General features: G+C 42.6%; 1 protein-coding gene and 1 long non-coding RNA gene across 2 annotated transcripts; one reads left to right on the top strand and one right to left on the bottom strand.

Annotated features, from left to right (window-relative positions):
• Window positions 1–404: 404 nt before the first annotated feature.
• Window positions 405–10985, bottom strand: COMMD9 (COMM domain containing 9). Its single transcript, XM_053387868.1, has 6 exons — window positions 10890–10985; window positions 9179–9304; window positions 8581–8720; window positions 7800–7834; window positions 2382–2485; window positions 405–1341 (listed from the first exon to the last, which is right to left on the bottom strand). The coding sequence occupies exons 1-6, from the start codon at window positions 10953–10955 to the stop codon at window positions 1201–1203; spliced, it is 612 nt and encodes a 203-aa protein (XP_053243843.1). The 5' UTR covers window positions 10956–10985; the 3' UTR covers window positions 405–1200.
• A 794-nt stretch (window positions 10986–11779) lies between these two features.
• LOC128413641 (uncharacterized) lies at window positions 11780–21853 on the top strand. The gene is made up of 4 exons (XR_008330390.1): window positions 11780–11883; window positions 17765–18026; window positions 21158–21260; window positions 21780–21853. It is a non-coding gene; the product is annotated as an uncharacterized LOC128413641 (long non-coding RNA).
• Window positions 21854–23130: the final 1277 nt, after the last annotated feature.

Here is a 23130-nt window from a genome sequence, read left to right as displayed (position 1 = left end):
ATGCGTGTGCACACAGCCCTTTCCATTCTCTGTCACATCAAGCAAGAAAGATGAGAGGACACCTTTGAGTTGGGCAAAAAGCAATCAGCAAAAGCTGCAATAGACTCCTCCCTCAGGAGGTGGTGGACTCTTCTTCCTTGGAGGTTTTTATGTTCTACAACTCTATGATTACCTAGTTCAATGCTGTTCATGTAGCAGTAAAGGGGTGGTTAAAGGGTCAGTTAAACACAGCTTACAGAAGAAAGAAAAGGAGATCTAGGTATACCATGAACTTTAAAGATGTAACCCATGGGTTGAAAGGGAAAGAAGAAATAAGAATAGGAAATCCACCACAGCACATTTCAAAGTACCAAAGGAAAACGCTAAACTTAATCACCAGAAGAAAAACAAGGAAAAGGCCCTGGTTTGTTTGTTTGTTTTATTTAAAGCAAACATAAATCCATCTAGCACAATCATTGTATTTTAAATGAAACGCTTAATAATTCATAAATGTGTGCAGTGACTTTGTTGCTACAGGAACCAGTTGCCATTAGCAACCTTTCTCAGTACATCCAAATCTATCAGAGCCTCCTGTTAATGCCAATATGAAGCGACAAAACTTTCTTTCCTCCATCATCAGATTGGTGCTACTTGCTACTGAATTCATTCCAGCAGTTTAAACTTGGAACTGAAAAGTTCACACACAAGGTATTTCTGCCGCGCAAGAGAACGCACTGCAGCCTGGACGTTGTTTCAAAAGCTGTGCCTCAGTGAGGAGGAAAAGACCAACATCCCACACTTCTCAGCAAACACCTTTCAAGAGTGCGCTGAGGCTGCAAGCCAGCCTATTAGCCATGTTCATGCTTCTTAGTCCCCCATTTCAGAGGCAGAAGACACAGTCCGCTTCATCGGCTGCTCTTTGCTCCTGCTACAAGCTGAGTTATGAGCCTCTCTAGGAATATGTACAAGAGGAGGTCCTGATTGTCATTATGAGCTTATGTCAGGCATCGGAGCAAGAAAGTGTTGAAGTCTTTGCTTCTGAAGGGGAAAAAACATCATGCCATTTCATTGAAAAGTACAAAAATAACAATGATGTTTGGTTATGAGGAAGAAGAGAAACCCAAAGATTGGCTGTTGGTAAAATGTCACAGCCAGGTTGGCAAGACAGGAGAGTTATCTTCCACATGCGAAAAGCTGTTGGAATCCTCTAACCAGAAGGCTTTATTTATTTGCAACGGCAGAAAGCTGGTCCCGTATCCTTCCCAGGCCATCTAACATAGTGTCCAGTGTTTGCTTATTCAACTCTACTGTCAATGCTGAGGTTGTGAAGTCATTCCCACACAAGGCAGCATCTTCCTGAATCTGAAAAAGAAAAAAGATCCCAGAGCTTGAAATCACCATCAAAACCACCTTCTTGGTTTAATCCCAGCCCTCCTTCTCTTCTGGCAGATTAATATTTCTACTGACAGAGAATAGGGATATTTCCTTATCCTTAAGAAACACAAAATGCCTTTTCCAATGTGCAGCTTCTACCAAACCCAGCCAGGAAGGATGTTTCGGTGGACAAGCCATAAATTCTAAAGCAGGGCTATTCAACAAGATGTCCTCTCCAATATTGTTGGACTACAACTCCCACCAGACCTGACCACTAGGCTCTGCTGGCAAGGGCTAATGGGAGTTGGATTCCTACAGCATCTGCAGGACTTGGCTACATCTGCTTTATCTTCTTAACATTCTTGAATTACTGTTTATCTAGTCACCTTTCAAAAAAAAGGAGTCACAGAAGTCCTAACCAGAGACCAACCCGATGCTTTCCCTCTTCTGGGTTAGCTGACTCATCATACCTTCCAGCTATGTCTGAATGCAGCTTTGCTGCTCTTGCATAAAACAAGGTATGCACAAAAAGCTGGTACTTCTGCTGTGCAGTGGATGCAAAGTCCCCATCACTGAACAATCACCACTCCATCAATTAAGACTCTATCAAGACAGTGGGTTGGAGCCACACTAAGTAAGCTACACTTAGTGTGGATCTAGCCCACTTAGTGTGGATCCAACCTAGTTTATGGGATTTTCACCACTGAAATAAATGGGACTTTACACTTAAGTCTTGGTGATACAGTGTGACCTGGTAATAGTGTGAGTAAGCCATCGTACAAGTAGAGCTTCAGAAGCTGTGGGAAACTGTCTAGAGGCTAGGGGTGAAAAACAGTCACAGGCAATCATGTGTCATCACAGATGCTCACAATTTGCAACTGTCCTCTCATTGTGCTGTGGCTTTTCAGTGGTTTCACAACCCCAGACAAGCTGTAAAGCTAAGATAATTTCTCAGCCTCTGGTACACTGCTGATAGGTGGGACTGTGTCGAGCATGGTGGGTCATGAATGGCTCTCAAGAAACAATACCTTCAGCTGCAGCAGGCAGGTAGGGACAGCCATTCTGCTGATACTGTCCGAGGAGGTCTTGATATCTACCCTCCAGTCCAGATCCACAAGCCGGGGCAGGGAAACTGGAATTAAAATGGAATGAATGAACACACAGACCTTTGAATTGTAATTATCAGGATACTGAACACATGGACCGCACTCCAAGGGGTCATTTCAGAGCTATTCAGGGGATATCTCTGTGAGCAAATTAAAAAAAAAAAAAACCCTGGAAGGGTTCACATGCTAATGGTAAAACTGTAGCTTTTATATAAAACTTCATTCTTATGTAAGGTTGGGAAGAAGTGCGGCTCATCAGTAGAGCTTATGCATGTCAAGGGGGACCAGAGTTCAGAGTCGGAACACCCCAGGCGGATATGGCTCAAAGGATCACAAGACCAAGTCAGACCATTGGTTTTGTCAAGCCCAGTTTTGTCAAGGCGGACTCATAGTGGGTCCCCAGAGTTTCAGGCAGGGGAATCTTGAAGATGCTGGGGACCTTTTGCAAGCATAGCATGTGCTCTATCTCAAGAAGTGTTAAATTTTTGGAAAGTCGGATAATTATGATAAATAATGGTCTCAGGGGTGAAAAAAGTCTGTGCTCTGTCAGTCGGCTTTGGCCTCTTCCTAATCAGGTAGCAGGTGATGTGGGTGACCTCCACCCAAGACCTCGTTTCATGCTGGCATTTGGAGGATTTAAAATATGTTTCCAGCATTGTTTGCTGTGTATGTTCTGGCTCTGAAAAGAATATATTGGCTCTTGATCCTGCCAAGATAGACAAGCCATAAATAAGAATCAAGCTGGCTAAAAAGAGCCCCATTTCCCTTGAGAACGCTAAAGGTCAGAAAAGGCTTCTCTTCAAGAAGACAAGGGTCTGGCTCAGCATGTTAAAATGACAACAGCAGCAGCAACAACAACAGAGCATGAACTCTCCACTTTAGCCCCCAGAGCTGTGAAGAGAATTCGGACTAGGCAAGGTGTCCCCAAGATTGCCATGTGGTTGCCTGTATGTTGTTACTGGAAGAGGAAGGGAAGGAGCACCAGAAAAGATGAAGGAGGCCCCTGTTGCCTGCCACAGAGCAATGGGGTAATCATTCTCTGTTTCGGCAATGCTTAAAAGTTTTTAAGGGACACGGGTGGCGCTGTGGGTTAAACCACAGAGCCTAGGACTTGCCGATCAGAAGGTTGGCGGTTTGAATCCCCACGATGGGGTGAGCTCCCGTTGCTTGGTCCATGCTCCTGCCAACCTAGCAGTTCGAAAGCACGTCAAAGTGCAAGTAGATCAATAGGTACCGCTCCGGCGGGAAGGTAAATGGCGTTTCCGTGCACTGTTTTTAGATTTTTTTACATTGTTAAATAAAGTTTATTTAAATCTCATTTCGAGGTAATACTGAAGTGCATGTTTGAGAGCTCCAACACAACACGATTAAGAAATCTAGTCCCAAGGTTTTCCATGCAATGTATTTTTAGTACTGATTACATGTAAATACTTACTATTAGTCCTCTCTGATTCTATGAAAACAATACTCCCATTTTCTTGATCGAACCTTTTTATGGTCTGAAGTAATAGTTAACCATAAAAAAAAGACGCACAACATTTCAAGCCCATTTTCATATCTGTAAGAGCCAGAAATTTTGTTGTTGTTTTTAATTTAAAAAATTGGTTTGCAGGGTGCCAAATTCCGTATCCTTAACCTTAATTCTGCACTTGAATAGAACAGAATTAAAAGAATGTCGGTGAACATTTGAAAAACTGACGAGCACAATTATGACAGTGATCTCATTTTTAAAAAAAGAGTCTTCAGAGCTATTTACTAAGTCCCACTGCATTCAGCGGGGTTTACTCCCAAATAAGTGTATACAGGATTTTGCCTCAGTCCTCCATCCAATCTGGCCGAACTGACTAGGAGTTACCTTCGTGCATTTTTTAAACATCTCTTTCCATCATCCCCCTTCCCTCTGACAAGCTTCCACTTCGAGAGGCGCTGTGGGTAGGCACTCAACAGCCACAAATAAATCAGGTTCTGAAAACCAACCAATGGAAAGAACATGACTGCAATTCTGGTGCCTGCTAACAAAAGGATGCCCTTATACTGCAAGGGATATCAGCCCCTGGGTGCCCTAGGGACACTTCAACTTGACTGATGACTCCCGGAGCAAAACCTTGACCTTATTTCTAACAGAGCTGCAGAAAGCAGCAATCGTGCAAATGTCTAGGAAGCAAGAAATCCCAAATATTCTGCAGATTGCAATCCTAAACAAACTTATTAGGGAGCCAACTCTCATTGAATTCAGTGGGACTTGCTTCCAAACAAGCATACTTGGAATTGAAGCTTGCTTAATTTATCTAGCAAGTCATTTGAAAAGCTGCTTTTTAATTTAACGCCATAGCTGAAAACCAGCTAAGGATTTTTAACATGGCCTTTATTAAATAACCACCACCAAATCCTAATTTCACTACATTTAGGGTTTCCATCTTTATTTTATTGTATTCACATTTCTTTTGCTGCTCAGTAACACTTGCTGAAATCTCTTGCTGAGAATGTCAGTTGGAACCAAAATGGGAAGAGAACAGAAAGCTTCTGTTCCAGAGAATCTTAGAATTGTAGAGTTGGAAAGAGCTATGATTACATATTGCCAGCAAAACTGGTAGCTGCTAATAGACTTAAGCTTCATAAATCTGTCTTAACTCCTTTAAAAGTCAAGCTGGGGCTCATCAACAAGGAGTATTGTGTATCTGTGATATAAAGAAGCATTTTCTCTTGCTTATTCAGAATCTCCTGTCCAATCAGTTTCATTGAACGACCCAAAGTTCCAGTAGCACAATACACAGAGAAGGGAAAAAAAAAACCCCTTTTCTATCTTTTTTCTCCATACAATGCATAAAGCAGTTCAGTGGTGGAACAACTGCTGTACATACAGAAGGTCTCTCGTTCAATCCCCATCATCTCCAGGTAGCTCTAGAAATGTCTCCTGTCTGAAACCCTGAAAAGCCACTGCCCGTTAGTGTTGACAAAGCTGAGCTAAGTTGACCAATGGTCTTACTTGGTATAAGGCAGCTTTCTATGCTTCTCTTATCTACTGCGTGAGAACAGACTCAAATAAGTTTGTTCAGGTTCTCTGCACACCTTTTACTCCTTTATCCAATGGTGCGACAGCCAACCTAGCTGGTATCCTGTTAATTGTTGGTTTTTTGTTTTTAAAAATGCACTCTGCCAATTCTTCTTCTTTTTACTTACCTTGCTGGCAAAACAAACATAAGTCGACAATGGATGTTCATTTTTGTTCTCTTTATTTGGATAAGACTCCTATTGTCCAAATATTTCCCCATCCTATCTTTTAAAAAACTCTTTAGACTACCATGAACCTTGAAGGCATTATATAAACAACAATAATAGATTCCTTGCCACGAAAAAGCATCAACTACAATAGTCCACTTCTTTCTCCCTCCCCCCCCCCTTGTCTCATGCAAAAACAAAGAAAGCTAACACAGCTCTAGGACAAGGTGGGGAGAGGAATTTATCTAAAACACTGTTTGAAAAGAAGTCAACCTTGTATTGGCATAAGCTACCATTTGTTTTTCCCCTGCCAGAATGAGATACCAGTCCTCTCATCCAACATCACAAAGACACCATATGTGCGAGCTGGAAGAGCCAGAGGCAACATAGAGATGATGCTCAAAAATTAATTCCTTCCACAGCCAAAGGATAAACTTTGTACTGGATAATTGCTAACAAGGCTGCTACATTATGTGGTGAACCAAGACCAAGATTCCCACGCCCTACTAATAACTCTGCTGGTAAGTAAGCACTTAACTGAACAAACAAATAAGTAATCACATTTTGCTTTCCTGTTTACTCTTTCTTCCACTTCCTCTGTTTCCTATGTTGAATTTAAATTGTAAGCTTCATGGGACAGGGGCCAATCCTCTCATAACATGCACACTAATGGCACAGTTTAGTCGCTGAGGTGTTCATTCCACACCTTTTACTAATGAATAGCATGTAGATCCTTGTAACTCATTCATACAGCACAAACTTTCCGTAAAGAAGGTTGCTAGTCAAAAGTCAGATAAGTAGCAGAGCTAAAAAAGATGGTTTCATATAGAGAACATATGAGGAAAGGAGCTGCCACTACTGACACTACGTAAGTGCAGTGATGATGGTTATATTATTATTATTACTCTTCATCCAAAGATCACAGGGCAGTTCACAACATGAAAACATATAATACAAAACAAAACAAAAACAAACCAATAATCCCCCTATGGCAAACACATTTAAATGTCCACAGAATGCTTAATCAGCCAAAGGCCAGGTTATAGAAAAACGTTTTTGCCCAGCACCTAAAGATACGTAAGGAGGGTGCCAAGTGAGTCTCCCTAGGGAGAGCATTACACAAATGGGGAGCCAGCAAAGAAAAGATCCATTCTCGTGTTGCCACCCTCCGGATTTCTCGCAGAAGAGGCATATGAAGAAGGGCCTCAGATTATGACTCCCGGGTCTGGGTTGGTTCATTTGAGGGTGGGGGAGATGGTCCTTGAGGTACTGCAGTCCCAAGCTGCTTAAGGCTTTAGAGGTCAAAACTAGCACTTTTGGCCTGGAAGCTAATTGGCAGCCAGTGACGTCGGGCCAGGGTCAGTATAATATGCCCAAAGAGTATTGACCCAGTGAGCAACCTGGCTGCCGAGTTCTGAACCAGCTGAAGTTTCTGAACCATCTTCAGAGGCAACCCTCAGCATACAGTGTTGAAGTAATCTAACCTAGAGGTTACCAGAGCATAGACAAGAGAAGTTAGGCTATCCCAGATAGGGGCGCAGCTGGGCCACCAGAAGAAGAAGAGGAGTTTGGATTTGATATCCCGCTTTATCACTACCCAAAGGAGTCTCAAAGCGGCTAACATTCTCCTTTCCATTCCTCCCCCACAACAAACACTCTGTGAGGTGAGTGGGGCTGAGAGACTTCAGAGAAGTGTGACTAGCCTAAGGTCACCCAGCAGCTGCATGTGGAGGAGCAGAGACATGAACCCGGTTTACCAGATTACGAGGCTACCGCTCTTAACCACTACACCACACTGGCTAATGGAAGCTAATGGAAGGCACTCCACATGACTGAGGCCACCTGAGCCTCAAGCCACAGAAAAAGACCCAGAAGTACCACCAAGCTACATACCCGCTCCTTCATAGGGAGTGTAACCCTATTAAGAGCAGGCAACCTCCCATCCATCCAGTCTAGGGAACTTCCCATTAACTGCCTCAGTCTTATCTGGATTGAGCTTCAGTTTGGTGCCTCTCATCCAGTCCATTCCCGAAGCAAGACAACCTAATAAATACCCCCAATAAATGCAAGGGTAACCATTTCAGAAATGAGAACTGCTCCTCCACAAAGCCCATTACTTACTTTGACTGGCTTGTGCTTCATTTCTCCAGGAAGAGCTGAAAAGAGCAGAGAAAACGCAAATATGCACCATTTGTCTTTGAAACACAGAGTAGCAGCAGGGACTGAAGGTGGATTCAGGAAAGCTATTTTCGCCACATGAAGTACCATTTTGCAGCCATCAAGTCTGAAGGAGTCCAAAGCACAAGAGGTGTCAGCCCCACCAGTTTTAATAAACCAAAATTTTGACAAATTCCAATATGCAATGGACTCTATGGAGGGCATTTGATCTGATTTAGAGTGCAATCAGATCCATGTCTACTCAGAAGTAAGTCGTATAGAATTCCAATGGGGCGAACTCCCAGGTACGTGGGGCTATGGCTCCAGCCTTATTCCACCATTCAGGGAGTGCAAAAGTCACTTCCCATTGAAAGGGACAGGTCACCGCTGCCTGCCTTTAATCCTAACACATGTTGACCATTTAATTGGGAATCTGGTGTTACCACACACCCAATGACCAGCTAGAAAGCAGGGACAACTAGATAATAGTGTGAAGCCTGACTAACCTACCAATCCACTGCCTTTGGGGGGATTTTTGTCCAACACCACAAACCTGACGGGAAGGGCTGCAGCTCAGTGTTACAGCACATCTTTTGCATGCCAAAAGTCCCAGGTGTGATCCCAGGTATATCCAGGCATGGCTGAGAAAGACTCCTCCCTGAAACCCTGCTTGTCAGTGGAGGCAATGCTGAGCTACACCGATCAGTGGTCTAATTCTATGGAAAACAGCTTCAATGACACTTACACATTTTCCAGGATTATCTTGGTCAAGAGGTTTTTAAGATTCTGGTGAAATCCTTCTGGAAAGAGGGCGAGAATTTCTTCTGGTGACGTCAGGCCATGATAGACTGTGTGTCTTGTAAGATTGTGCAAAGATCGGATCAGCTGCAAGAGGAACCAGACAGATCTTTCAGGTACAATAACAACAAAACATGGCAATCTCTCTCTCTCGCCTTCAACCCAGCACCAACACACTATATCATATATATGCACTCTGCTGCCTGATTCCCATCAGTCCAGTTCACCATTTGGCCTCTGCCTTTTAATCCTGAACCCTGATCTCTCCTTGCCCCCTGAGATAGAGGCTCTCTTCTTCTTGTTCTGAGCTCTTGCTGCTCAGTCTTTACACCTAACCAGCCCCTTCCTCCTCAGGATGATGATGATGATGATAATAACTGATTTATACTCTGGGCGGCTACCAACAGAATATTATTAATAATAAAAAAGCGATAAAACATCAGGGTCTGTCAAAAAAGCCAACTTGACTTAATACTGCAACACATGTCTATTCAGTGGGACTTACTCCCAGATAATCATGCACAGGGTTACAGCCTAAATCTTACCTGACTTGCTTCATTTGGCGTAACCGAGAGACTGGAACACGTGTTCTCGATCAGTTTGTCAGAACCACCTGCAGAGCTAGAAAAGCACTCCTGGCATAACTGCCGAACTACATCCTTCGATGAAGCCTGGCAAAGAGAAATGAACAGTGAGCCTTTTCAAAACACAGGATATGGTGCAGCTCAAATTTATCTTTGCACAAACTAATGAAAACTAGCTCTCATCAGCTGCCATTAGCCATGTAAGCTGAACTGGATCCCATCTACAGAGGTTATTATACCTCTTAATATCATAAACTGAGGGTGGGGGTGGGGAAATAGGAAAGGCCATCAATGTCATGTCCAGTTACGGTTATCTATTCTCATTTCCTTTTCAGGGATGGCTCACTGATAACTAGCGATTTAGCTGTGCAACCTTATTTTATAAGTATTTATAAACTGCGCTTTCATATATTCTGGAGGTGCAATGCAATGGGACTTAATGAACACAATTGTGAACACAGGATTGTGAATGTAGAAAGAGCCCTGCTGGATCAGGTCAAAGGCCTATTTAGTTCAGCATGCTGTTCCCACAGTGGCCAACCTTCAAGCAGGACCAGAGTGCAAAAGCACTGTCCTCACTTGTAAGCAACTGGCATACATTGGCACACAGCCTCTGACAAGGGTGTCAGAATGTAGGATTATCAACAGCTACTAGCCATGACGGCTGTCTTCCATGAATTTCTGTAATCTTCTTTTAAAGCCGTCAAAGTTGATGGCTGTTACTGCATTTTGCGGGAGCCTGAAGGAAAATGTTAAATTTCCAACATTCAGTGTCATTGGATAGCCCTAAACAATCCAAAGGATATCAACATTTTTTTGGAGGGGGGGAAAGGGTATTTAACCTTACATGTCAGCATCAATGAAAAATCCCACCCATGTAGTCTATAAAATGTGACACAATGTTTCTAGGCATGCATCCTGGTTGATTTTCAAACGGAAGAATGAGTCCGTTGAAAACACGGTTCTGCTAACTAACAGGTTCTTTGAAAGAGTGGAGGAAATAACAGTAACTTCAGCGAACTTCAATCTGATCAGAGCTCCAAATCTGGCTCCACCATGACCTCATTTGAAGAGCTTTCTTTTCTTTTCTTTTTTATTTATAATTTTCAATTTTATACATTTCAAGAATTTTGTAATCATTTTAACATTTTGAAACTTGACTTCCTTCCCCCTCTTTCTGCGGTTCCTTAAATTTATTTTTTACATGTTCTGCATATTCCAAATTAACTTAACTTACTCCTTTATTCATCTATACTCTTATAAAACAGCAGATTATTATAGTAATCCTGCCAATGTTCGTATCTGTTCACAGTTTATTTGTAAATATTCAATAAACCATTTCCATTGTTTTATAGAAAGTTTGTTATCTTGATTTCTTATTTTTGTATCCATTCTTCTTTCGCTGGGACAAATGATTGAAGGGCTTTCGACAAATCTCTTTTTAGCCACCGTCCCTGTCCGACCTAACTGCCAGGGTTATAGTAAAGATGCATTAAAAAATGTGCAGCACTTTGGACGTTACCAGTGCCATCATGGTCGAACGAAATAAATTGATTTTCAATATCACCCTTTCACCCCCACAACGTGCTTTATACATCATTAAAAATTATCAGAGCTGAGAGATCTTGCAGTAAACAACAACTGCCCCGCAAATAAAGAAATATGCACCTACTTTCAGCAAGATCTGAAGCGCCGTGAACTCCTCTTCGCCCACTGCAGCCATACTTCCTTCTCTCATGTGACCTGATGTCACTCAACATCGGAAGAAGAGAGGGTGATTGTAGTCACGTGGCAGCTTGTTAGGCAGCTTTGCATTGTGGGAGCTGTAGTCCCTTTTGTAAGCCTGACGGAGGAGGAAGCTTGTTAGGCTGCTATGGGAAAAGTATTTGTTTGGCAACGGAAGTCGTGAAGCCCTTTTCCCTGGCGCAGCTGGTTCGTTTTTCCTTAACCTGCGCAAGAGAAGCTGTGTGACCCTGCGTAAATTTTACAGGGCTGATGAATGGCGAGATACTTAGTCTGATTATTAAAATTCGGGTTGCACCAATGCAAATCAAACCAGTTTGATTAAAGAAGGAAGAAATGTGGAGTTACTTTCTCTCATAGAAACAAAGGAGAATGCTTCTGCGGTGTAATATCACCGATTCATCAAGTTCAGTGTTGGCTTGGCATGATTTCTCTTCCGGATTCCAAAGCAAGGAAACCACATCTGGAGATGCTAAGGATTGAATCTTTTGCATGCAAAACATGCACTCTTCTTCAGTGTTGCAATCCTTCTCAGGCACTAGAAAATGATAACATGCCCATCGCTACTAACTTTCTTTTAGGTGGGCCCTCATTTGAGCTCCAGGCTGCCATTATTTTGTGGGAGTGATTCAGCGGCATCCTGACAGAGCAGGCTTGCACAATTGAAGTCAGATCCTGTGCTCTTGTTCAGCAAAGGCGCGTAAAGAACAAAGTGACTTTTTGTAGTAGAAAGTGATGGGGAAATGCACTAGAAAGCGTGAGGTACCAACCATAGATAATAGAATCCTAGAGTTGGAAGGCACTCTGAGGATCATCTAGTCCAACCCCCTGTAAGGCAGGAATATACAGCTGTCCCATACGGGGAATCAAACCTGCAACCTTGGCATTATCAGCATCATGCTCTAACCAACTGAGCTATCCAGGTTAGAAATCGTATAACTTCAGCAGAAACAAATTGGGATGAACCCTCAATAAACAGGTTGTCTGGAGGCAACCCAATAATTTGTTTTCTAATTTGTTGTGGGTTTAAAAAACAAGTAGCATGCCAGTAATATTTTGACTGTGCCCTCATGGCTGCAACATAGTCAATAAATCAACACATGTACAATACAGCATATGGTATAAATAGGGGGACATTTAACCCCCACCTCCAGTGTTTTAGTCCATAATTCTGCTGTCACAGCCTACTTTTTCACTTTGCAGCTCTCACTCCCAAGTAAGTGCTAATGGGTTTAGGACAGTTTTCCTAAAATGGCTTCACATGAGTGGGAGAGGGGTGCCATTTGAGCTGTGAATTCTGTTTTCATTGCAAAGGGCTTTCTGAACAAGGGAAGGGGCCTTAGCTCAGTGGTAGAACACCTGCTTTGCATTCAGAAGGTCCCAAGTTCAACCCCTGGCATCTCAAGGTAGTGCTGGGAATGTCCCCTGTAGGAAACTAGAACAGGAGCTGGTTAATGTGGACAAGACCTAGATGACAGACCAAGGATGATCTGACATCGTATAAGGCAGTTTCTAGTATTCCTGTTCCAGTAGCTGGATGTCTGAGTCCTTATTGACATGTGACATCAGAAGCAGAACCTGCTTGCCCTCCCTTAGCTACATTGGGCTGTCTTCAGACATTCCAAGGGAAGCTAGAACAAAGATTCAGAATAAATGCTTCCTGAGCACATTCTCCGTATACCTTAAATTATCGCCCGTCCCCCACCCATATTGAAGATCAGGGAGGAGTCCACGCTTAGACTGGCACATCCATCTGGGACTGGGAAATGCCTTGTACAGAAACCCTGGAGATCTGCCAGTGTTAACAGTACCAAGCTAAATGAACCAATGGACTGCCAGTATAAGGCAGCACCGTATGTTCATCTTCCTATGTGATCAAGCCCCTGTTGGCTCAGATTAGACTTTTATAGGCTAGTGCTGTTCAAACAGAGCAACAATGGAATCCAGCTGTGCCCCATGTGAACTACGCATGTGCCTTAAAACAGTCCTCAGAAACCTCTGCCATGTGCCAGATGTATCCTGCAAAAGATACCCTATGGTGGGATATCTGAAAGCTACTGCTCTAGGTCCTAGAGGCTAGTGGGTAAATCTTCCCATGCAAGAAAAGATCAGATCTCATTTCTGTGAGCAAGATCTTATTCTTCTGCCCTATTTAATTCATCTTTCTCCCACCCACAGTGCCTTATATATTACATATTCCAAAGGCTTCTTTATTTGTGCGTATCTTTCAAACTGCTGGCAACACAGGTTTCATTTGCATTTTTCTCCTGAAATAAATCAAAGATTGCATCTAACCAAACACACAAAAGTTGTTTGCACTGCATTAGAAATGCAGGACTTTCCTAAGGGATGGGCTCCTGTTTGCAGAAGTCCTGGGTTCAATTTCAACTTTCTCTAGTTTCTCTAGTTACAAAAGTAGAAAAAATGCCGGAGAAAGTATAATTTCTCTTCTGTGTTTTTTTTAATGAGCAGTAGGAAGAGAGATTCCTGAGGGAGCTGTTTGAGAGTATCATTTTACCATCTGCGGCCTCTTGAAATTAATTAAGATTGATCAGCTGTGAGGAGGGACCACTTGTATGGATTCCTTTGAAACATTAAAGAGACTTTAAGGAGACTGTGTAGTAGAGAGCATTATCTGCAATGTAAAAGAAAAAGGGCAGACATTTTCTATGCAGATTTTCACACATAGAATTGCTATGTAGTTGGTTAACAGATTTCTGGATGCGTAGGCTCCTTGATTTCTCAATCAAAAGTGCATGTGCAGAGTGCATCTTTCTATACCTTGGGCATATGTAATATTGATTTGCACAGTCTGAAGTTGTGGGTTATTTCCTGACTCTGAATTGTTCTGTATGGAATAACCCTGGTTAAATTCCTTGATTGTCCTGTGTGGTGTGCTTCTAATGGTTGCTCTGTTATCAGAGTTCAAAATTATTTTGTTTGTGGGGGGTGGGGATATATGATAGCAACCCTGACACTTTTCCTTTTAAAAGGATTAAGCAGTTTTGAAGTGAATTTGCACACAGACAAGGGCTAACCATAGTTTTGGCAGCTGTGGGCTTGGTGGATGCCAGGAGAACTGGCTTTATATATCACATTCTACTTCTTTTAAATAGATTTAGAGTTAACCAAACAGCATAAAAGTGTGTTGTGTAATATTGGGCTGCATTCAATCAACCTAAATCCTACTCAGAGCAGAGCCATTGAAATTAAAGCACTTAAGTTAGCCATGTCCATTAATTTCAATAGGTTTACTCAAAGGAGGACTAATGTTGAATTCCACTCATTGTGTCTATAATTATCTGCACATCTAGTGAATGCTTTTCTCAACTCTGCTTAAACAGGTACTTTGGTTAAAAAAGCAACAATTCTGGTGGCAGTGCTAGACACTTTTATTATGTGGTTGATCTTTCTAGAAAAAGAGGTGCCGGAATTCACCATGAACACATCCCTTGTTCTCTTATAACAGCAATGGTGCCCACCTGATAAGTGCTGGAACTGAGTCCTGGTGAGTTCCAGTGGAAAAAAGCCACCCACACAACTCACACACACATACTCTCCTGAATAACTTTTAAAGACATTGACTGAGACTGCTTCCACACTCAGATTCAACAAGGATGTTTTGCTGCCGCCATTATCACTTTTAATGTGCTACTATTGCTATTTTCAGTGTTTCCCCTAAGGCATCGGTGTTGCTTATTAGTACTAAACTAGCCACCACAAATATTTCCAAACTGAAGGGTCATACAAATAGGACTAGTTAACAGCATGGCTAGAATGCCTATTGCAGAGAAGAATATTTTTGTATTTAGTATCATAGTATGATGTGCATCATTTGGACTCATTGATCAAGCTTGTGTCATTCCCAGGGATGCTTGCTTATTGATTGCAAAAGCTGGCTGACGTCTTTTTCAAACTCTTGGGCTCCCTCCGGTTCCCCACTCTCACTCCATTCATCTCTTTGAACTGTATTCTCTTTGCAGTGATTACTGCAGCTCATTGCCTGATGTCCATTCATAGGAAATGCATTACCTTTTATCTTGATCGGATCACTCAGTCCTTGGGCTATTATCTAATTGCATGCTCTCACTCTGAAGGCTCTCACCCATCTTTCGGATATTATCTCCCTTCCTTTATGGGTGGGATTTAGAGGCAGCTCGACCCTCCTATAAGGGACAGCAAGGCAGCAGCTGCCTGAGATGGCAGATTTTGGATGTCATGAAAGATAGCTGATGGTTTCGCCCTATGGGGCACAACCTACAGGGAAGTCCCCACCAAAGTGAAGAGCACTTGTGGTTTTGCATAGTCTCCATGCATTCCAATGTTGCTTGCATAGGAGAACTTCCTATTGGACTGTATAAACCAACCTCTCATGGACCATCCTTTAAAAATAATTATTACTGGAAATTTGTAGCTAAAGATTTGGGTAGATAGTTAAAATCAATATCTCAGTCCTGGAACCTGGATTTTAGGCTGCAAAAACCTTGAAAATGGGCATTCTGGGAATGTGGTAGAGGTAGGACTGGGCATAGGAGACATATTTGTTGTTGTTTAGTCGTGTCCGACTCTTCGTGACCCCATGGACCAGAGCATGCCAGGCACTCCTGTCTTCCACTGCCTCCCGCAGTTTGGTCAGACTCATGTTTGTAGCTTCGAGAACACTGTCCAACCATCTCGTCCTCTGTCGTCCCCTTCTCCTTGTGCCCTCCATCTTTCCCAACATCAGGGTCTTTCCCAGGGAGTCTTCTCTTCTCATGAGGTGGCCAAAGTATTGGAGCCTCAGCTTCACGATCTGTCCTTCCAGTGAGCACTAAATGCTGGGTCTTAACTTTGTTCAGCTCAGTCACGCGATCTGGCAACCAAACTGAACTTACACTGGCGAAAAGGGTGGTGTAAGTCAACATCTATTTGAAAGGCTCATGGGACTGCATTTTGGTTGATTTGGGACTATTGAATGAGAACTACTATTTGCGGCACAGCAACACAGGAAGAGCAACTATCCTGCCTCCACACAGCTGTCTATGGTGTCAATGGGTTGGTGTTTTTGTTGGCCCCTACAAAGGGCAGCTTTTAACTGGTGACCACCTTACAGCAGTACAGTCACTTTTATGTTCAATCTTAGCTTTGCTTATCTCTATGAGGCACACACTGGAGAGTCAGGATCGCCAAAGGCAGGACGACACATTTCTGGATCATGATTGGTTTGGGGAGGAATGTTTGTGTTCTCACAAGTGGTTCCAATGCTACTTTCACAGATCCCCAGCTAGATGATGAAAATTGAGAGTAGATGTAATATCTGGCATATAATAATATCAGACCCAAGGTGGTTCTTTGGTCATCCCATATTAGGCCAACCATTTTTTTAAAAAAAAATTGCTTTCCTAAGAGGAGGCTGAAAAAGGTGTGGCCTTTGCTGTTTCAAATGGTGACAATGTAACCTGTGGTTCTAGGAGCACTCAATTCCCTTACACTGTTATTGTGAGCAGATGTAACATTCCATAAGAGCTACCAGATGCCAAAATTTGGCAGGACTTCAAGCCCTTTATTCTTGTGCAGTAGGGATCTGATCCACTTAATGTCATCATGAAGAAGAGATACTCTAAAAGTTAATGGCTCTCATCTAGTACAAGGACTGGCTTTCCTCGACTGTGTTAAATTCTCTGCAATAGTACCTTTCAGTTTAGGACCAGCCATGTTCTTGTGGCTTTCCAAAACACAAGATGTCCAGAGATGAAAAGGCAATTTACATTCGTTTTCAGCAATCCAGTTTCCAGTGAACCTGCCCATGGCACGAGATCAGTCCCAAATCTAAGTATGGGTCCTTGGGGGGCAATTTCACAAAGCAAAGATGAAAAGGCAGAATTATTTTACAAAGAAGGGAATCTCATCGTTCTCAGTGGGTTTATTTCCAACTAAACATGCCCATGGGTTGGGTAGCAATTGCAGTGAACTTGCAGTGGGCAAATCCCCATATTTGAGCATGGTCCACTCACCCATATTCACCTTATAGGCCTGTTTTTGTGCATGATAAATTTAGTGAAAGAAGCTAATGGTTGATTATGAGTTTATTACCTCATGTGAGGAAGTTTCAACTGAACTGATCATTCTAACAGGCTCCATATAACTAGGCATCATTGAAAGGGAAGATAAACCCATCTGAACTTTGTAGGTGAGGATGATACTGAAATTTTATTTGTACTGTCCATGAAATGTAAGGTTTTTCCCCCCTTCAACTGATTAACATTTGGAAAATTTAGAAGAGAGATGGCAATGATGGTCATTTCCAGTGGCTTCCAGATGAAAAGCCTTGATGAAAGTTTTTGTAGCTCACTTTCACTTTAAATATGATAATAGTTTGTGTCAGACAGGTAAAAGAAAAGAGAAAACTGCTCTCAATATGGGCATGCACCTCTTGGTTTAAGACCAAGACAAATATCATGTAGAAGCAGCTGGAAGGAATTTCCTTTGCTTGACCGTGCTACGTCTAAGCTACCAGATCACCTAAAGGAAAGTCAAGACAACTCTTGATATTATTTTGTCCCCTTGAGACAACCGTCCAACCTCTCTGGTACCAACATGCAGCACAAACTATTCCTGTAAGGATTTAAGCTAATCGGGAGCTCCATATTGGTGCTGGTTTATAAAGTGTCTAATTATGGTTGTAAAACATCACCACTGATAAGATAATTCAAAGCCAGAGCTGCTCCTAGGAATGCCCCCTCATTTGAGGAAACTGAAAACAGGAAGCTTCCAAAGGGCATTTTTCATGTTTAATAGCACTTTCTCCTCTTTTTATGCTCTCAGAAATCCTGTGAAGCAGACTAGGCTAAGACACAGAGCATTCAAACAAAGCCTCCCACACGTTCAACAAAAGTGTGATGCAGAAAGCCCCTGCCAACCACACATTGACACTGATGCTCCTGTTGATTGTGCTCTTCCTTGCACTCTGTTGCAGCCATGCATTCAGTGGGAAAAGGGTCATCTTATCACCACCGAGGGAAAGATCCCAGGAGAGGGAGAGAGAGAGAGAGATGACAGAAAATGGCTTCAGAATCCTGATGACTTGGTTTGTTTCAATATCCTTTTATTGTGATTTTATTCATTTATTTCATTTTATTTGTACGGCACCTTAAAGGTGAAATATATATAAATAAACATGTGCCTGGCGAATCAGGGGTCCCAGTTGGGTGGAAAAATCTGACAACCTCCTTATCTCTAGTGCCCAAGTTGTGAGCAGTGATGGCATTCCTACTACATGCTTATGTGTTCATTGCATGTGTGCACTCCTTTTGGGGGGGCTGGGGGTAAAAATAAGGTGCTGATACTCATATACATAAAAGTGTGGTGGGTGCCAACACAAACCAGGTCTCCCCAGTTCACATCCGATTTCTCTACACTGGCTCCCTGTTGTTGCATTAATGAAATTAACTGTTTTACTTGCTTTTTGATACATATCTTCTCTACTCTTGTTAAATCCAACTGGCCAACTCCTTTAGAAACTTTAATTAATACCCAGAACCCTTGTAATATCATGATTCTTTATAGAAGGGTAGGACACCGTCAGGTCGATTAAGCACCCAATTGAGCCTGAGTTGGGGAAAATTGGTGTAGCGCTCTCTGATCAATGGAAACACTTCAGTTTAATAAAAGGTGAATGAAAGCAGGTTTCTGTTTGCCTTGGAACATTTGTTGTTGTTGTTGCAGCCCTTTGCAATTGGCAAATTAGGGAACTGAGCCAAGCTCTGAGACGGAGGAAGGCAAAAATCGACTTGAAACTGAGGCAACTTTTAAACTTCCTCCCATGGAAAACAGAAACAACAGAAGTGAACAACGTGAAGGAAAAGAATGTGATGGATGCTTGCTTTGAAGAAAGGTTTAAGAGTGCAGTTCGAAGGTTAAGGGTGGTGGGGCACAGCTGAAGGTGTTTTAACCGCTCATCTAATGCCCTGCTAGGCTGTCTGGCTGCTGCAACAGAAGTGACGTTGGAGGTGCATTCTTCTGACCCTCAGTCCATTATGCAGTTGTGCTTTTTTTGTTTTTAATTACTCCTGGTGGAAACAATAGAATGGAAAGAAGAAGGGGAAAGGTAAACCAGTCCTTGAGCCAAGTTCCTGAACTGTTCCCAACATGCCCCCTCCCTTTTTACTTAACTAATGTCAGTGTCACAGCCATGGTACGTGTGACAGTAGCTCACTTTCCTCAAAATCAGTTACGATCCTAGCAATGCAGAAAGAGCACTCCAAAACTTCAGCTGTCAGTACTACAAATGTCTTCAGAACAGATTTCAGAGGGAGACAGCACTAGGGAAAGGAATAAAACCTCAGAAAGTGAGGTATCCGTATTCTTTATTTTAATTCTTTATTGATTTAATGTATTTCCATCCCGCCCTTCCATTTAAGCAAGAGAAACACTGCCACCATCACTTAGGGTGACTTGAAACCAATTTTGAAAACAATCGCAAACATCTCAACAAGAATTTAAATACTAAAAGATGGCACAGCAGATGAGCACAACCTGGGCTAGTTCTATAAAAAAATATCAGAAATACTTTCAGTTTGGCCTGCCAAAAGAGGAAGGTCCTCATCAGGCGACAGAAAACCATCAGAGAGGAAGAAAGACAACCACCCCAGGCTGGCTATTTAGGGGTGGGAATCAACCACATACCAGCAAACTCAGGTTGCACAATTACAGTTGAGTGATTTTTGTGCAATATAGCCATTTCCCCGCAAAGCCAGACACTTTGTGATTGGGAAAGTGATGGGGAAACACACTGGAAAGTGTGGGAGGACAATGGTAAGACACAGCATTGTCTAACATCCCCATAAATTGGAACGTACGCTCAATAAATAGCCTAACCTTCCTGTAACTTGTGTGCAAAGAAATCAGGAACAATGCTCAATAAACAGGTTGTCTGGAAGCAACCACTGAGTAAGATGGTCCAACCCCCTAGGTGTTGCCACAGAGAAGGCTCACTGCTGTATCCCTGCCAAAATTACCTTGGATACCAGCAGGATTGTGAGTAGACTCTCTCTAGTACAGGTGTAGGGAACCTTTGGCCCTCCAGATGCTGATGAATGACAACACCCATCACCCCTGACAATGCTAGGGCTGATGGGAATTGTAGTTTAGCAACATTTGGAGGGCCAAAGGTTCCCCAGTCCTGGTTTTGTGGATCTTAAAGAGCCTGCAGGCAACCAAAGACAGCCATTTAGGTGTCCTGATCCTAATCTGTGTTTCAGAGCTTCATATAGCATGAAGTTTGCTTGGCGCTCTTGGGTCTTTCATAATCTCTCTGTTTACCCTTTCTCGCTGTGAATATAAAATAGAATTGAGCCAAGAAATGTGTGTGTTGCTCTGAGCCCCTTGAGAAAGGGCAGGCGGAAATGTAAAATATTTTTTCGGAGGTAATATAATTTCAAAAGTTATTCCACCACATTACTCACTGTGTGCTTGTATAAACTTTTAAAAAAACAGTAAAAACAACAAGAACAATTGCATCCAGGCAATTTAAACATAATCAGAGGGTCTGTTTTCTCTAACCAATATATATTATGTAAATTAAGAGGGTGGGGGAAAGGTATAATTACATTTATTTAATAATAATTCTGCTACCATAATTTGCATGTTTTAGGCTTCTGGCTACATGCACAAATCAGAAACAAATATAATAATCAGTACATGGAAACAGATACAAAGCTGTACTAGAGTCGGGAATTAGGCTATGTGAATGAAACACAGCATTTAAAATTCCATTCTCATTACGTTTGTCTTTTGAAAGCATTCCTCTCCTTGTGACTTACCAAACCTCTTGATTTGTTAACTTCATCGCTTCCAGTCTTTGCCACGAGGTGTCACTGGTTTGCCCACCCATGGGACTTACACACTGCTGTCATCTTGTTCCCTTCCTGTTAAAGAGAATTGAATGCCATTGCTCATTCTGATCAAAGTTGGAAACAAACAGCTAGACGTGGAAATGAATGTGACTTGTGAAAATGTTGATATGGAGCTGGAGGGAACGGTATCCCATAAACATCAGCTGCTTAATTCTTTTTCAGTTTTGAAAATAATGAATTTAGCCTGTGCTTGAGGCTCTGCCACACCATTAGGCAGCTGCTCCAGATGGCAGATATTGTGAACCATTAAAGAGCAGCACACTGTTAGTTATTTAATTGACTATGATATTTTTACTTCTGGTAGGTGCCATTTGGATTTTCTACCTCAGGCACCAAGCATCTCAGAATTGGCTTATGGCTCCGGACAGTGAATAGGCACAAGAGGCATAAAGAAGAATTCTCCAAAGGTGAGAGCTCGCAGCCTGTGCTGCATATATTAGGAGTCACCAACATGCTGCCCACAGGCACACATGTGCCCACAGAACCACCTCCCTCCCTGAAATTAAGCTTGAAAGAAGCATTCTGTTACTGCCAAGAGAACAGGCCATGGTATGAGTTGCAGGGCATGTCAACTTTTCAAATGCCCCCCGAAAGTTAGCAGCCCCTGGCATGGGTCAATGTCATGGATTGGCTGGATGTAGAGGCACCAGTTGGCGAACCCCCAAGGGAACCCCCAGGGGAAGAAGGTCAGAGCCAGGGGACTGGTGGTGGGACAACATTGAATGGGCAGAGGAAGAGGAGAGAGCAGACTGGAAGGAAGAGGTGTCAGAAGCAAAAGAGGGGTAACAGGGTTTAGTGAGCAGGAAGAGGCTGGGGCAGAGAGCAGGCCAGGCTCAGATGCAGAAAAGGAGGCTGGAGAGGAGGGGGCCAAAGAGGCAGTCTCCCCATCCTGCTGAGACCAGCTCCCCTCTCCCTTGGTCTCCTAGAACGCAGAGAGAAATGAAAAGGGCAGAGGAGAGATTGGGTGAATGCAGGCACAATCTACATTTGCTTGGAAAAACCTAAGAAGTCCTTGCAGCTGCCTCAATGGGGCAAGAACTACTGGGAAGAGTTCTGGGATCACTAGGTTTGCATTGTTCTGATTTTTGTGAATAAAGAGTTAACTTCACAGACACCAGTGTTTTGTTTTGTTTTTATTGCAGACCTTCACCTGACTCCAGTTCCTGACATTTAAACTGTGCTGATCTGGTATAAGGCATAGTCTAAAAATTAAGAAGCAAACAGATGAAATCAATGTTCCAAAACTCTTCTGGCCTCTGACCAAACAGATACGTACAAAATATAACACCAGATGAAACAATTCCCTCTCCTTTAAAAGGCCATATATTTGGGTAAAAATTCCATCTGAACCACAGTCTATTACGTGGTAAATGAAGCTTGCTTAGCAAAAATTAATACAGGCATTTTCTCCAGAAAGCAAAACAGTTACCACTATGTACCAATTCATTATTCTAATTCCCATCCCTGGATCAGGAATGCTATCATAATTAACAGCAGCAGCTGTCTGGGGCCTGAAACTCACAGAGAGGCATAGAACGGAAGAGATGTGCTAGAGACATCAGGAGGAGATGTTTGCGTGGCAGAGCCATCTGTCAATCTGTCACTCCTCTGCTCTTTGGGGGATGAGTCAGAGCTGTCTTCAAGCAAGTGTCTGAATGGCAAATGCTTGACCATTACCCCTCTGGCAGATTTTGTAGCTATGCCACTCTTGACTGAGACCAGCAACTGCCACTATGCTGCACCAACTCAGAAACAGCGGAGTGTCATCACAGCTGCCTCTATGTACTCCCTCTCATTGCTTGCCCAGTAGGGGAAGCATCATGGGATCCAGTCACAGTTGCCAAATCTTGGCCCATTCCATATATTCCCTGAAATAGCACCATAAATCCTGCTGCAGTGATTCTTTAACATGCTGTGAAACACTGGGGCTGCCGGTTCTGAATTCTGCATCATCTTCTGGCAGACGAGGTAAAGGGAACTTGCAAATTGTGGTGGAAGGAAGATGGGGAAAAGAAGCGGGAGGGGGTTATTGGTTTGTTCTGTTCTTGTTTTTATTATGTATTTTGCATTGTTATCTTGTGTTTTTGTGCTGCATGCCCTGAGATCGTCCAATGAAGGGCAGTATACAAATTTAATGATAAATAAATAAATAAAGTTGAGAAGACAATGAGGGGTGATCAGAACAAGAATTCCCTCTCCATCATTTTTGTGTAAGGTTCCACTTGGATCTGGTGGAGGCTAAGATGCCTAACCGTTTATGAAGTCATTTATTTAGAT

The sequence above is a fragment of the Podarcis raffonei genome, chromosome 1 (genome assembly GCF_027172205.1).
Source record: "Podarcis raffonei isolate rPodRaf1 chromosome 1, rPodRaf1.pri, whole genome shotgun sequence".
In the NCBI taxonomy this organism is placed as follows: Eukaryota; Metazoa; Chordata; class Lepidosauria; order Squamata; family Lacertidae; genus Podarcis; species Podarcis raffonei.
The sequence above is the reverse complement of the archived record's forward strand: the minus strand, read 5'-3'. Positions and strand labels throughout refer to the sequence as shown.